The 15,855-nt window shown below is 33.2% G+C and overlaps 1 protein-coding gene across 3 annotated transcripts in view; it reads right to left on the bottom strand.

The window, feature by feature from the left end:
* Positions 1-15,855, bottom strand: part of LOC145292050 (receptor-type tyrosine-protein phosphatase H-like) — a 337,274-nt gene that overhangs the window by 18,935 nt on the left and 302,484 nt on the right. For all 3 annotated transcript variants that reach the window (XR_013869540.1, XM_080138077.1, XM_080138078.1), the window contains one exon: positions 9,652-9,728. Coding sequence is in view for 2 of the 3 variants with exons in the window: in XM_080138077.1 (XP_079994203.1) it covers positions 9,652-9,728 (77 nt within the window). In the remaining variant the exon portion in view is untranslated. The remainder of the gene's footprint in view (positions 1-9,651; positions 9,729-15,855) is intronic.

A 15,855-nucleotide genomic window follows, 5' to 3' on the forward strand; every position in this document is an offset into this window, starting at 1 on the left:
AGATCCAGATTTCCCTTTTTTACCGCGTGTTCGATTTCAAACTTTTCACCAATTCTCTTCACTATAAGAAAAGATGTTTTCACATTTTCTTTTCTTAAAATATAAGAAATCTGCTTGGAAGTCATATTGGACTGCCTTCATCCTGCAATTCGGTTTTTTTATATCCTCGCCAAATTATATGTATTTTTATACTTATGCATATATATATATATATATATATATATATATATATATATATAAGTATAAAAATACATATAAATCTATATATAAATATATATAAATATATATATTTATATGTATATATACATATTTATATGAATATACGAGGGCATGCAATAAGTAATGCCCTTGAACCACTTCCAGTTGTCTGATCAGGCTGAAATTTTGCATGTGTAATGAGTTATATCTTTACGGGTTATGTGGTAAATTACAGCTCTGAACTAATTGGTGTTTCTGTTTTACAGGTGGTTGAACTGAGTCAGGTGTGAAATGGAGGCTGTTGAATGTCGAGCAGTGATTCGCTTTTTGTATTTGAAAGGACGCACACGACAGGAGACTTTTGATGAAATGAAAGAAACTTATGGTGATAATGCCCCACCATATGACCTTGTAAAACGCTGGCATCGTGAATTCAAACTTTGCCGGAAGTCTGTGGAAACAGCTCCCAGACCTGGTCGTCCCCCTTCTGTCATTGATGAGGCATCTGTCCGTCAAGTTGAGGTTGCCATTTTGGAAGCTCCGCGCAGTATTATTCTCCAAATAGCCCAAGATGCTAAGATTAGTATAGGGTCCGTGGAAACTATTATTCTTGACCATTTTCATATGCATAAGATGCCTGCCAGATGGATTCCCAGGTTGCTCACACCATTCCAGAAGCGAGAATGCGTCGAGTGCTCGAGGATGAATTTGGAGATGTACCAAGAAGATAAGTCAAAGTTTTTCAAAAGACTGATTACTCAGAATGAAACCTGGCTCTATCCCTATGATCCAAAGATCAAAGCCCAGTCAATGCAGTGGAAGAACTTGGACTGTACACCTCCAAAGAAGACAAGGCCGCAGGCCTACGCTGGCAAGGTCATGCTCACAGTCTTCTGGGACCAGGACGGAGTAGTAATGACATATTTCCTGGCAAAGGGTACAACAATTACAGGAGCCTATTATGCTTCACTTTTAAGGAAATAAAGGGAAGCTATGAAAATCAAGAGGCGGGGCAAGATCAGCAAAGGTACACTCCTCCTGCAGAACAACGCTTTGGTCCACAACTCGCATGTCGCCAGATCAGAAGCATGGGCGTATGGTTATAAAACACTTCCCCATTCTCCCAGCTCTCCTGACCTTGCACCCTCTGACTTTCATCTCTTCCCAGCCATGAAGTTTTTTGAAAGGAAAGCTTTCCCCAGATGATGCAGCCTTGATTTCTAGCAGTCACTTCGTGACAAAAACGGTCTCCAGAGTTGCATCAAACCATGGGAGAAATGCATAACTCTGGGTGGTTCCTATGTAGAGAAAAACTAATAACTGTGCCAAGTTTCGTTGCTCTACTCTATGGGAAGTGTATCGTGGGCATTACTTATTGCACGCCCCTCATATATATATATATATATATATATATATATATATATATATATATATACAGTTGTGCCCGATATTATTCATACCCCCCTTGAAAATTGAGTTTATTAGGTGTAACTTTTGTAAGAATTTATTGTTTACGTCCATATTGATACATATTCTTAATAAACCTCTTCTGATCATTTTCGTCATTTTAAAATCTCGGGATACTTGTAATAAAAGAAATATACAGCTATTTATAAAATCTGCAATGTTCAAAAATAATCATACCCCCTTATTTTTTCAGTATTAATCGAGTTTCTGACTGTTTGTTTTCTGTTTGATTCTTATTTTGAATGCTTTTATACAACCTTTGATTAATTTCATTTCGTTTTTTGCATTTTTCAGAAATTAAAATGATATCAACTGAAAACCAATAAAAGAATAAAAATTATTAGAATGGGGAAGAAAAAAGAGCTTAGTAATGATCTTAGGACTAAAATTGTGAATTCACATAATGATGGTTTAGGTTACAAGTCAATTTTCAAGAAATTTGAGGTCCCTACAGCAACAGTACAGAGCATCATCAAAAAATTCCAGAGCCACCACACAACAAACAACTTGATTGGGAGAGGAAGAAAAAGGAAACTGTCTGCTAGAGCCACCAGGAATATTGTAAGAAGTGTTAATGCAAATCCAACCACCACTAATAAGGACATTTTAGAAAATCTGGAGTCTTCTGGCATAAAAATATCAAGGCAAACATTGCAAAGGACTCTGCATGAAAATGGTCTGAAAGGAAGAAGACCAAGAAGGACTCCATTGCACACCGGAAAACACCTTGCAGCACGTCTAAAGTTTGCTAGGACCCATGTGAATTCTCCAGAGTCCGTTTTCTCAAGTATTTGGTTGACTGACGAAACAAAAATTGAATTGTTTGGCCATATGGATGCTTCTTACGTTTGAAGGAAGAAAGGAGAAGCTTACAACCCAAAGAACACCATACCCACGGTGAAACATGGTGGTGGTAGCCTAATGTTTTGGGGCTCCTTTTCGGCTAGTGGTCCAGGTAGTTTGGTCAAGATAGATGGAACCATGAAGAAGGAGCAATATTTGGAGATACTCAAGAAAAACATTAGACAGGATGCGGAGAAGCTCCATTTAGGACCAAACTGGGTCCTTCAACAGGATAATGATCCAAAACATACTGCCAAAATAGTCAAGAAATGGTTTGAGGATAATCAAATTAATGTTTTGAAATGGCCTAGCCAGAGTCCCGACCTGAACCCTATCGAAAACCTCTGGCACATATTGAAAACTGAGGTTAAAAAGCGGAAACCTAGAAATTTGAGGGATTTGGAGAACTACTGCATTGAAGAATGGTCAAAAATCAGTGTTGATGCTTGTAAAAACCTTGTTGATAAATATCCAAAACGGTTACAGGCAGTTATTAAGAATAAAGGGCATGCTATTGACTATTAGTAAGAGAGGTATGAATAATTTTGAACTAGTGCCATTATTGTTTTTCTTTGTATAATGTTTCAAACTTGCATAATTTATTTATTTGTTGAGTTTAAATTAAATGCTTATGCTTGATTTATTGTTTGAAATCCCTTTAATATTGTCTACCTTCTGGTTTGAGCAATATTCTTATAGAAATCTCAAAGATCCGAGGGGTATGAATAATATCGGGCACAAGTGTATATATATATATTTATGTATATATGAACAAATGATTAATAAAACATTTTAAAAGACATCTTGAAAAAGAGTTAAAAACATATTTAATTTTAAAAAAGGAAGCACAAGATAAGTGGATAGTCCTTAATCCGCGGAGTTTCGAAGAAATACTCTCCTTCTCATCAAAGGGCAGAAATCTTTTTATTATTTTTCTTTTGCCTCCTGTTCCCCTTACCTCACACTTTTTTTAACCAAGTAAGATCTTTGACTTACTTGTAGTTTCATTAAATACATTTATATGCAAAATCCGATCCTGCATTTTGCTAATTCCTGCCCTCTGATGAGAAGGAGAGTATTTCTTCGAAACTCCGCGGATTAAGGACTATCTACTTATCTTGTGCTTCCTTTTTTTAAAATTAAATATGTTTTTAACTCTTTTTCAAGATGTCTTTTAACATGTTTTATTAATCATTTGTTCATATTATAAGCTCTATTTCCTTTTCGGTTTTATTGAGCTTTTTACATCTGGCTGAGTTTATTTTACTTGTAAATATTAACTCTTTAATACTTATATTATATTTTAAGTTTACCATTTTGATTACCTTAGTAAACTTATTGTAACTTTTATTTTATATTTATGTATATATATATATATATTATATTATATATATATATATTTATATGCATATCTGTACATTTATATATATATATATATTTATATGTATATATATTTATATATATATATATATATATATATATATATATATATATATATTTAGGAAATTTATTATTGTGAGTCAAGAATGAGTTTACATATTATTTCAGCTAGGGGAAATCCTCAAAAAGAAGAGGAAATATCCAACTAGCATCGTCAGAATTCATAGAGTCCATCAATGAATTCTGACGATGCTAGTTGGATATTTCCTCTCTTGGAGGATCTTCCTCTAGTTGAAACAATATGTAAACTAATTCTGGACTCACAGTAATAAATTTCTTATATATATATATATATATATATATATATATATATATATATATATATATGTGTGTGTGTGTGTGTATATATATGTGTATGTATATGTGTATGTATATGTGTGTATATATATGTATATATATATATAAATTTATTTTTATTGTTTAAAATTCAACGCTATTTCACACGGTTAATGGTAGCCGAATGGATACGGCCTCCGCTAATCGAGCCAGAGATGTCTCGTGTCGCGGGGTTCGAATCGTTCGACTGGTAGTAATCGTGACACCCTGCACTGAAGAATCCCGAAAGGATGAAACACTAGTGTCTGTAGGTATTTAATTATTATAGTAAAAAAATAATTATATATATATATATTTATATTTATATATATGTAAATAAATATATATATAGTTATACATATTTACTTATATATATATTTATTGCTATATGCATCTATACTTATGTATTTATATATACTACATATATATATATATATATATAGGAAGATGTATGCATGTGATGTTATATTTGTATAGACAGTGTTAATTTTTTTAATTACTCAGTCATTACGAATCTTATAACATAGCTCCTATGTTACGGATAGGTAATATCGTCTATATTCAGTTTTACATTTAGGTAAAGATGCAGGCGGAAGTAAGAAAATTCTCGAGAAAACCCAGATCCCCGATTTTTACGACTTTTCCACAATAGGTATTAGACATGACTGTGTTCCCCTTGTTTCAGTATTTTGAGGGTTATTTTTAAATACTTTTGGAGTCCAGATGTTGAACACAACTTATTTCATATTTGCATTGAATTTCATTTATTATTCTGGGATAAAAACAAGAGTGCCTTCACTTCAGCTTCTTCTGAAGGCTTGTTACGCTTAAGTCTTAAAATTTAGACGTTTGCCTAGAATTAATACAATGTATTTTGAAGGAGATTGGAATTTAAGTTCTACTTAAGGTTTAGTTGCTTAGTATTTCTTCGTACGCGTGCATTAATATACTGAACGTCACTTCTGTTCCTGGAATAAATTTTACTCCTTCCGAAATGAGTACTCTTAACAGCATGGCCATTTCGATGACAAAGTTAATTTAATCAAGACCAAAATAATTTTTTTGAAAGATATTTTCATAAAAATTAGAAATACAAAGGTATATCTAAAATAACAAATAGTACCCTTATTTATTACGAGACATATTTTGTTTTCAAATTAAATCCATTAGAACTTTTTCCACATTTTTACATAAAAATCGCATTTACGTTTTCTGTTTTGTGATTCAGTTGTATCATCCGTTATATTCTGATCGTTACTTACTCTATAGAAACGCGGAATTTTTATTATAAATAAAAGGAGTTCATGTCAAATTTAAAAAGCGCAATATACCTTAATAAAATATTTTTTTTTTACTCTTATCCGCCACTAAAAAAAGCATATTGCTACCTGGAAGTAAGAAGCAATTATTTGTAGTTATATCTACACGAGACACTATGTAAGGAGTTAAAATGCGAAATGTCTTTTACTTCCATGTTAGTTCAATCAGATAAACAAGAAACAGGAAGGGAATTCCAACGTCCAGCAGTTCGAGAGAAGTAACTATTAGAGTATAAAGCTGGCCAGCATCTTGGGATTTCTAAAGTGAGGAGACGTCATTTTCCTGCTTGTCGGTTTAGTGAGGGTTGTCAAGTCGAAGGGGCACTAATGTTACGTGTTCGTCAGAACACATTTCATTATAGTACTTATAAAGTATGCACAAGGATGTGATTTTCAAGTGATATAAGAGTTGATACTTAGTTTATAATGCAGGATCTGCTAGATTCGAATCTCCTTTTGTGGGGGGGGGTCTAAGTTAGAGAGGTGTGACATACAATACTTTCTGCATGGGCGAATGATGGCAATGTATAGATACAGCATATATGGATATTAAAATATTTATAGATATGAAAATCCGAATACAAGTAATAATCAAATATCACCCAATAAAACAAGAATAATTGACACGTAACCATGCTTATTTTATTTCGATATTCCGTTTTATTTATGAACCTTTATCAAGAAAACAGGTAATAAGATATATGTATATACATATTTATATAGCATGTATTTATGCCGGATACAGTCATGAGAAAAAAAGAGAGTTTCAAATATCGGGTGGGTAAAGTAAGGCGTAATATGGTATGATATGATTAAATAGAGCAATGATTCAAATTAGCTGAAACAATGGAGCAGATAATAGAGTAGGCCATTTTGAAGAACGCATGCCATAATGGTATTTATTTTAAAATACTTAGTCTAGCAACCTCAACTTTGTTAGATGGAGGTTGTAGAGCTGTAGCAAGAGTGCAGGGCAATCAAACTATTTCATTAAAGCTGTGTTAATCGATTTTTTATCGCTTAGTTTTGTTTCCTATATATTTTAATCGTACAAAATAGATGTTTAATATTATTTAATGTTAGGATAGCATTACGTCTGAAAAATCTATTTTTAAATTTTCTAAAGCCATAAATTACAATTTAATAACTAAGTTTACTCGTCTTTTACTAAATTTCTGTCTATTATACTCATTGTATCGCACTGTCTATAACTCTCGCTTCACATTTCTTCTATCCCCGTCCTTTTATCTCACTTTCTCTATTATTAGTCGAAGGTAACACTCTACTCTTATAATATGTATATATATATATATATATATATATATATATATATATATATATATATATATATGTGTGTGTGTGTGTGTGTGTACGTGTGTGCGATTGTAAAATATATACTCATAATGTATATAATCAATATTTTTTTCTAACTTGCTACAATTAATTATACTTAATGAAACTAGAGTTACACTTTCAGATCATATATATCGATAGTAAACCTTCCAAAGCCAATAATGCGTTAGAATGTGGAATAAAATAAGAAAATTCTAACCCGTAGCAAATTGAGGAATTTGAGAGTAGAAGTGTTAAGTCATGATTTATTGTAGTCTTTATTCAAACCACGAAGACAGATTGTTTATCGTCAGTCATGATCGAGTAGAAGAGGTAAATAATGGTTTATTGTATTCTTAGTACACATGGACTCATGGCGCAGCGGGTAAAATGCTGAGTGTCAATCAACTCTCGGTGACAGTTTTCTGGAATTCAAAGAGTCAACCGTAACGAACAATAACATAGTTTTAAAAAGTACTAAACATTTCAACTCAGCCATGGTTAACAGAACGAGAACAATCAACCTCCTTTGGTTTAGTTCGAAATTCCGTATAGTTCCCAGCATTCGATATGAAAATTCTCGATTTCAAAAAGACGTAATTGAAAATATGTCAAGGAAAAAACCGTTTTGAACACGAAAACCAATGTAATAATAATAATAATAATAATAATAATAATAATAATAATAATAATAATAATAATATAAATAATTCACCTTATAAAATATTTTTTCTTAAATTTTCCATTACTTTAACATGTATTTTTCCATCTTTTATTTTTTTTCTATAGAATTTTCATTCGTTTTCTTTTCTGTTTCTTCTAATTCATGGTTTTCCTTAATCTCTTTCTTTGTCGATAAAATAACCAGCGAAATCAAACGCAACAAATATTTACAAAGAGCGTGTTATTGGTGATTATTTGTATATCCCTCCTCCTGCAAGAGTGCTAAGACGTCTTTCTGTAAACATTCGTTTGGATTTGATTTCCATAATTGAAAATTAGATCTGTTTAAGTAACAAAAAGAAACACACAGAAAAGCAAATAGAGAAAAAGATGGCGCTGATTTAAAAAGAGCGGGAATTTAAACTTTCCATTACTGACAGTTTGTTTAGCGCAGCGAGTGAAAAAGCTTTCTGTTTATGTTGGAATTCGAGCCTCCTCATAGAAATAAAAATCTTGGCGAAATATCTGTCAATTAAATTTTTAATAGATAGAATTGCATACACACACATATATGTTTGTGTTTCACATAAAAATGAAGAAATTAAAATTATATAAAATATATATATTTAACATTTCACCTTTAATTTTGTACTGAAAGCATTCTCAAGTATTGGTACACACACACACGCTACATATGTATATATATATATATATATATGTGTGTGTGTGTGTGTGCGTGTACGTGAGTGTGTGTGTGGGTGTGTGGATGTAGCAAACGGGTTAGGTGTAATACAGCGAAACAATCTGTGGATGACGAATGACGACATTTTCCTTTTACTTGGACGGAGCATTGTAATAAGTAGGGCTATGACAACAGAATTCATTGTTTTGGCTCTCGAATATATATATCCGACACAATTAGACACAGTCATTCAACCGATAATCACATCACTCTATATAAAAGCATACTAGCTACCAATGGATACATACTCGAGAGGCAAAACAATGAAAACAATATGCTGTTGTCATAGCCTGAGTAATAAGTAAGATCGCTAACTGCCATTTACGAAAATGCAAAGAATTTATGAGAAATCGGGGAATGGAGTACTCTGCCACCGTTATTGATGCTTATAGAAACATTAAAATTTCGTTTACACACAGTTAGTGGCTTACAGAAGAATGGTAGGACTATAAACTACACGGTCGAATTCCGATCTCGAACTGAAACACTTGTTTCTCCAGCCATACTGAAGAGGCGTAATACAGCGAAATAATCTATCTGTGGCTATGTTATTGAGCTATTACATCCAATTTCTGTATGAATTTAAAGGTATATATATATATATATATATATATATATATATATATATATATATATATATATATATATATATATATATTGTAAAATCATGTTTGGCCAATGCTGTTGTTGTCTGTTCAATTCTTGCAATAACCTCAGGCTTGGATTTGTCATCCGCTACAACAACCCAATGGGTACTTGTGAATATCAGTGGTAGCGTTGGTCATTATTTTTCTCCGCTGATCTCCATGCTGTAGTTTATCTTGGTTTGTCCAGGATTTCTACTAGACTGACCAGTTCAGTTGCTGCAAGTTAATCAATGCTGTCGATAATATATAAGTTCGTAATTATCTTTCCTATAATTCGAAATATCTTTTCATGTTATTCTATTACGTCCGCCTAATTCTCTCTAAAAGATTTGTGAGAGTGTAGGACAGAGCAGATAATCCTGTTTGACTCCGATTATCTATGTGCATTACTCCTCTATTGTGCAGTTGAAGTAGATTGTAGTGATAGTCGTGTCGTTTAGATTCTTTATCGCTGTGATCAAGTAGACATTCGTGTAATACATTCTCATCGTCGGCCACAAATCTGTGTGACATCCAGCGCTTTCTCGAAATTCAGAAGGTCTTGGTGGTCTTGAAGATATCCTTCGCACAGCATCCGAAGATTGATTATTTGGTCTGTGATGCTACGTTTTCCTTAATGTTTGTACGTGCATGTATGCACGCATGTATGCGCGAGTGTGTGTCAATGTATGTAATTTATACTTACTGGCATATAATTGGCATTTATGTAGTCTGATCCTTCTTCGTCATCCAAAGGAAGCAATTTAACACGAGAATGATCAACTGAAAAATAAAATCAATAGTTAAATAATCGATAATAGGTACATACGCAATGTAAATATATTCAAAGAAAGGAAATATTATATACTAGCAGGGAGATCCGACGTTGCCCGGGATTGAATAAGGATCAATAAATGTACTACGCCACATTTTTATTGTCATCGAAATCGGTGAAATTGCCCATTTTTTAATCAAATAGATCGATGGTTTTCTCTAGTTGTGTACTCACTGCAGTGCACAAGGAGACAACTTCACATGCCTTCCCGTAGCTTAAATTACACTGTAGAGAATCTATTGTTGATACTATAAAGTTATTTTTATATAATAGCTTGAATCAAAGTTTAAAATTCAAAAGTCAAGTATCATGGTTCAATAGTGCCCTGAACCGAAACATTCATTTCGATCGCGCTTCTGTTTATCAAAGAACGTTCGCTTGATGTTATAAAATTATTTTTATATACTGTCTTGAATAAATATTTAAAAATGCAAAAGTGTCATGGTTTAATAGCGTTCTAAACAGAAACATTCATTTCGAACGCGCCCCTCTCTTATCACAGAACCTATTATTGATTTTATACACTCGGCACTTCTGATTGTTGAGTAATAAAACTTTTCAAATGCACATGTGAGGTTAGGCTTTATAAGGTGTTAACCTTGTTCAAACCAGAGCTATTTCTTTTATGGGATGTTGTTATCAAGGATTTTCGATACTTATTAGTCATTCTGATAGAAAATCTATCATTCTTAGAATGACGAGATTGGCTAAAGTAAACCTAAGGTCCATTTTCTATTATCCTTTCGTTATCCCTGACTCCAATTGTTATCTGTTTATCGAGTTTCTGGAGTACATCACTAAGACCACTGATAAGCATTATTAGTGAGCATCATTTACCTTCACTTATTTAAGGCTCTTAATACTTGAAGTATATTTGTGTGAAATTCTATTTAAAAAAATGCCGTTTTGAGTCTATAGGAAACGAACACACACGCACGCACACACACACACACACACACACACACGCAGAGGTAAAGTGCCTTTTAGATATTACCATGATGAAGAGTGTGTGTATACATGTTCGTTGTCGAAACTACCTTGCTACTTAGGTCAACAGACCCATTACGGTATAAATTCTTGATTACAATTATTTCGTTTTTAAATGCTCGATCACTCAGAAATCGTTGTGCTGTCAACCTTACAGTTAACAACTCGGCATTACATACGAGCCATGTACACTTGGCAGTGGGATTGATGTATAATCACACTCTTTATTTGTTGCGTTTTCTTTTTATTCAATGCATTTTCTTTCCACTAAATATTGATCCTTGTCGTTCCTCACTGAACAACCACAACAAAAAATTCGGCTACATTATTGATTCATCAAATATATCAACAAACATATTTCCCATCCGCGTTGCACATTTTTGCTATAAGTTATAAATTATTTCAGTACATATTAATAAAATGAAACAACAAATAATTACAAAACATACAGTTTTATTTACTGCTTCAAACAATTAAATATAATCAATGCGTATACTACTGTCACGGACATTTATCACATCGTCCCATTTCAATCATTCCTTAATATTTACTTAGATTAAAATTAAATGTTATATTTATTTAATAAAAATGCTTTATTTTAAACAGCTTACTCGATTGTGTATACTGTTTTATATATTAGTATAAACAATTTCAAAATATTTATTTGAGATTATTTCTCAAAATAATTCTAAATTCAGAGGATTTTAAGGAACCGTCCAAGACTATTATAGTAAGGAGTTTTAAAAATTATTACTTCAATAAAATAAATAGTATTAGATGGATACATTCCGACCCAGAAAAAAGCTATTTCTCCTTTTGTAAAGAAACATCTCTCATGGAATGTGAAAACTAAAGTTCAAAATAAATGGAAGTGAGAGTGACGAGATTGGCTTAGTAAACCCAAGGTCCATTTTCTACTATCATTTAGTTATTTCTGACTCCAGTTGTGACCTGCTTATCGAGTGTCTGAAGGACATCACTCAGACTACTGATAACCATTATTAGTGGGCATGGTTTACCTTGACTTTTTAAAGGCTTTTAATTCTGTGCCATACAAACGTTTTATAGCAAAACTCTCTGATATGGATGTGAAGGACGACTTTTATCAACTAGTCGAACTCATTTTTATAATAAAAAAAAAAAGTATTTACGATTTGAGGGCAGTATTTTTTTTTATATGTATTTCATCAGGGATTGGTTCTCGCTATCATCTTTTGTTACATATATGAATGATGTAAGCGCCAGCTTAAAGAATGCTACAACACTGAAATAGGCAACTAGTATCAAGCTATACCTTCAGAATAATTGCGTCGCAGTGTGCTGAATTATTAAGTAACATTATGACTTTAAGAAAGTGTATGAAGTATTAATGAGCTCTAAATCAAAGCAGAGTTTGTTAAACTTTGTTAGTAAATTCCGTTGTGATGGTGATCCCATTTTCGTCCTCGCGGCTTCCGTAAGATAACTAACAGCAAAATTCACGAAATATGCGCAATTTAAAAAGCATAACATTTTTTTTTATCTGTAACAGAGCTTGGATGAGTGAATGGCGACTATATACAAATTCCGAGCCGTGTGCGAAGTGACCTCACGATAAGGAAAAAGTATAAGACTATACAAAGAACGTGTGCACAAACCGAAAAGCGTGTCAGAAAAAAGATCACATTAGAGACGTGAGTGACGACACAGCTGTAACAGGAAATCACGCGTGGCGGGAGAATGAGGAATAACTTTAAACGGCGAGTTGAAGTTCTTTCCTATTCTTTGTCTCTTTGCGAGTGAGTATACAACGTGGTTGTTCCAGGAAAACGTTACACATTAATCTTGCAATGACAATGATTCACTGAGCGAATGTGTGACCCATTAATGTGGGTATGTGTGTGCGTGTGCGTGCATGCGTGTGTATGGCCGTGTGTGTGTTTCGATATGGTTGTATGTATATTTCCAGTAGATCGCCCAAAGACGCGTATGGTTGTCACGTGCTCGCCTATTTCATCCGGGACAAAAATACCTCTTCATGTATCTCTCTCTCTCTCTCTCTCTCTCTCTCTCTCTCTCTCTCTCTCTCTCTCTCTCTCTCTCTCTCTCTCTCTCTGAATGTCAATGTATTTTCATCCCTTCTTATATAAATATTTTTTTCATTGTGTTTTCGTTTCCAGTGCATTTATTTTGTAAATTTCGACAGTAATAAATTAAAAGTCCAACACCGACTTTAACTACATTTTTTAGATATGTGACGAGCTAGCAACATGTTTCGTTTTTCAATTTCTTTCTAGCCTAATCCTTTCCTTTGATCGGCAAATTCTGGTCAAACATATTATTATTATTTTGGGCCACATTTGTCCTATTTTAAAATCATCTGTGAAAGAATGTTATTTTTACAGTGTATCTTTGATAGGTTTCTATTTACGATCATCTTAGCGGCACTGACAAGCTGTGATACAGCGAAACAGTGTGTAGATGATTTGAAACAGTTGACCTTACTTTTCTAGCTCATACATTCGTATTCAAATTGTAACGTTGCAGAGTAGCATAAACAAAAGAAAATGAGAATAGCCGTTTCACATGAAACAATAATGCTCAGAAATAGAAATTTAAAATCTACGTATGTGAATATTAAATTCTTCCACAGGAATTTTTACAACTAGAATTGTAGTCGAACGAGGAATTATTTGAGTGGTATCATTTAATGCTGATTAGACTAAGCTTATGTCCTTTGACAACCACAACCATTCTCAACCACCGATTGCCATGACAAATAACACTCTACATAAAGTCTCATCGTTCAAATTCTTCGGTAACATTCACAGGTAACATGAATTGAAACAAATACATTGAGGAAGGTTTCTGCAAACGAGGTGGGCTCTCTCTACCGTGTTAGAAAATTACTTACGCCAGAGAGTATCCTTTATATTTACAAAACCACAATTCGCCCAAGGATGGGATTTTGCTTCCACATCTGGACTGGTGTATCTACCACTAACGTTTCAATCTTAGACAGGTCTAAAATAATGGGTCTGAAATCTAATAGGTCCGGCACTATCGGCCTATCTTCAACCTCTGTCCCGTGGCTGCACTGTTGCATTCCTGTGCCTGTTTTACAGGTACTTTAATGGAATGTGCTCTAATGAACTCGTAGCACTTGTGCTCCTTGATATACATACTGCTGACTAACCTGACAAGCAGCAAAATACAACCCTGTCACTGCTAAGGTCACCAGATGCCGGGAAACTTTCTACTCAAATAGGTTCTTCCCTCTGATTTATAAACTTACGAATTTCCTCACTGTTTATTGCTTCTCTGACTGCACTAACCAGCAAAATTTGAAATGTAACGTGAACAAATATCTAGCTGTTCAATTCTCCACACACTCCTGTTAGACGCGATCTCAAATAGTATCTCTTTACGTTCAAGTGCCAATGTGCCTTGTTTGGGTGAGAACGAGTAAATCAAAACTATTTAAAAATAAAACACTTCATCTCCTCCATTAAGAAGATTCAAGTTTTCTGTAAACGCTACAAATGAGATTTAATTAGTTTGCGAACAAAAGTATAGCATTTTTATTCATTTTTATTCATTTTAACTGTTTTAACTTTGTTGGATTCTTTAGTTTTTGTTTAAGATGTTGTCATTTTTAAAAGCAATTAAAGCGCACAGGTAGAATAAAGTTCGCATTATTCGAGACAATTCTTTTACATTTTCTTTCGAATTATTGGAGATTACAACATTTGAAACACGATTAAAGAAATGTGCATTTCAACAAAGGATTTACTTTAAACAGTGACAGGAGACACTTTCGTTGTGCAATGACTTTATAACAAGTTGAATTTAAATCACTATTTTATTACAGTAAAATCAGATGAGCCAAAGCTTTACATGCGATGCAGGATATAAAGTCAGTCTATATTTTACGATAAAAGTGTAATAGCGAGGTAATACCTTTTCAATAAATGAAAATGAATAACATGTTAAAATTCAATGTAATAGAAAATAATCCACATTAAGGAAATGCATATCAAACGTAGCCTAGAAATTATGCAGCATTTATTTCCAAACTTTCCGCAGTTAATATTTCCAGTTATAGTCAGGAGTGTCTGCTATTTTTTTTATTTTTCGTTTCTGCACCGCAGACGTGCCAACAGTGTCAAACAATATATGTCCATTCTGATTCATCATTATCTTCTTCTTAGACAATGTGATAGTCTCCATCATTTTCCTTTCTAAAAAATGGCTTTCTTGTCCACTTGATCCACAAATGAACAGCATCAACCAGAACTAAAAAAAAGCAGACAATTATAAGTATAATCATGTTTTCTACTTTCTCGACTTTTTTTCAATTTGAATTACGTGAATAATATTTGATATATATTTCACTCCGTGTGTACTTGCAATCATTAGGGGCCAATGTGTATTTCTTCGTTTCTCCCCGACGTGACTTGATCCGGAACTTTATCTTCATTAAAGCTTTTAGATCAAGAAGTGTGCGATATTTTTCTTTAGATTTCTATAAGTTTTAAATCTAAATTATGCTGTTATTTTTAAATAACCATAATTTCTAACCTACTTAACATGTCTAAAAAGGCAAGTCATTTTTGTTTTATTTTTTCTCTCTAACATCCTGAGTTAAAGAGTCAATAGTTTTCATTTGTGTTATGTTGTCTCTTGAAATAAAAAATGACAATAAAATAATTTAGTGTAAAAAAACGTTCTTCCATTTATCGAAGATAAGGCAAGATTTTTTTTTCTAAACTCTTTCTCTGCTGCCTTTCAGAACGCTTTTTAGATGAATATTCATAATCTTTATTATTTCGATTATTCGACATACTGTTCTTATTTGAGATGTTATTCTTACACGGTGCCGGTTGATTTAAATCTCGACTTTCTTCAGGTAAATCATGTCAAACTCTGGAATCGTTCTGTCGGACTCGAACTGTACCAAATTTCGAACAGAAATCTATGGGGACAGCTTGCTCTTGTTTCGCCAGCCATGTTTGGAACAAATAAAGAATTATTCATTCTTTTTTTTTAAATAAAGGTTCAAGCCTTATTGCGGGAAATGCTAAGAACACAATTAGGAATTACTCGAAA

Source organism: Euprymna scolopes, chromosome 13 (genome assembly GCF_053919585.1).
Source record: "Euprymna scolopes isolate OS-2025 chromosome 13, ASM5391958v1, whole genome shotgun sequence".
In the NCBI taxonomy this organism is placed as follows: domain Eukaryota; kingdom Metazoa; phylum Mollusca; class Cephalopoda; order Sepiida; family Sepiolidae; genus Euprymna; species Euprymna scolopes.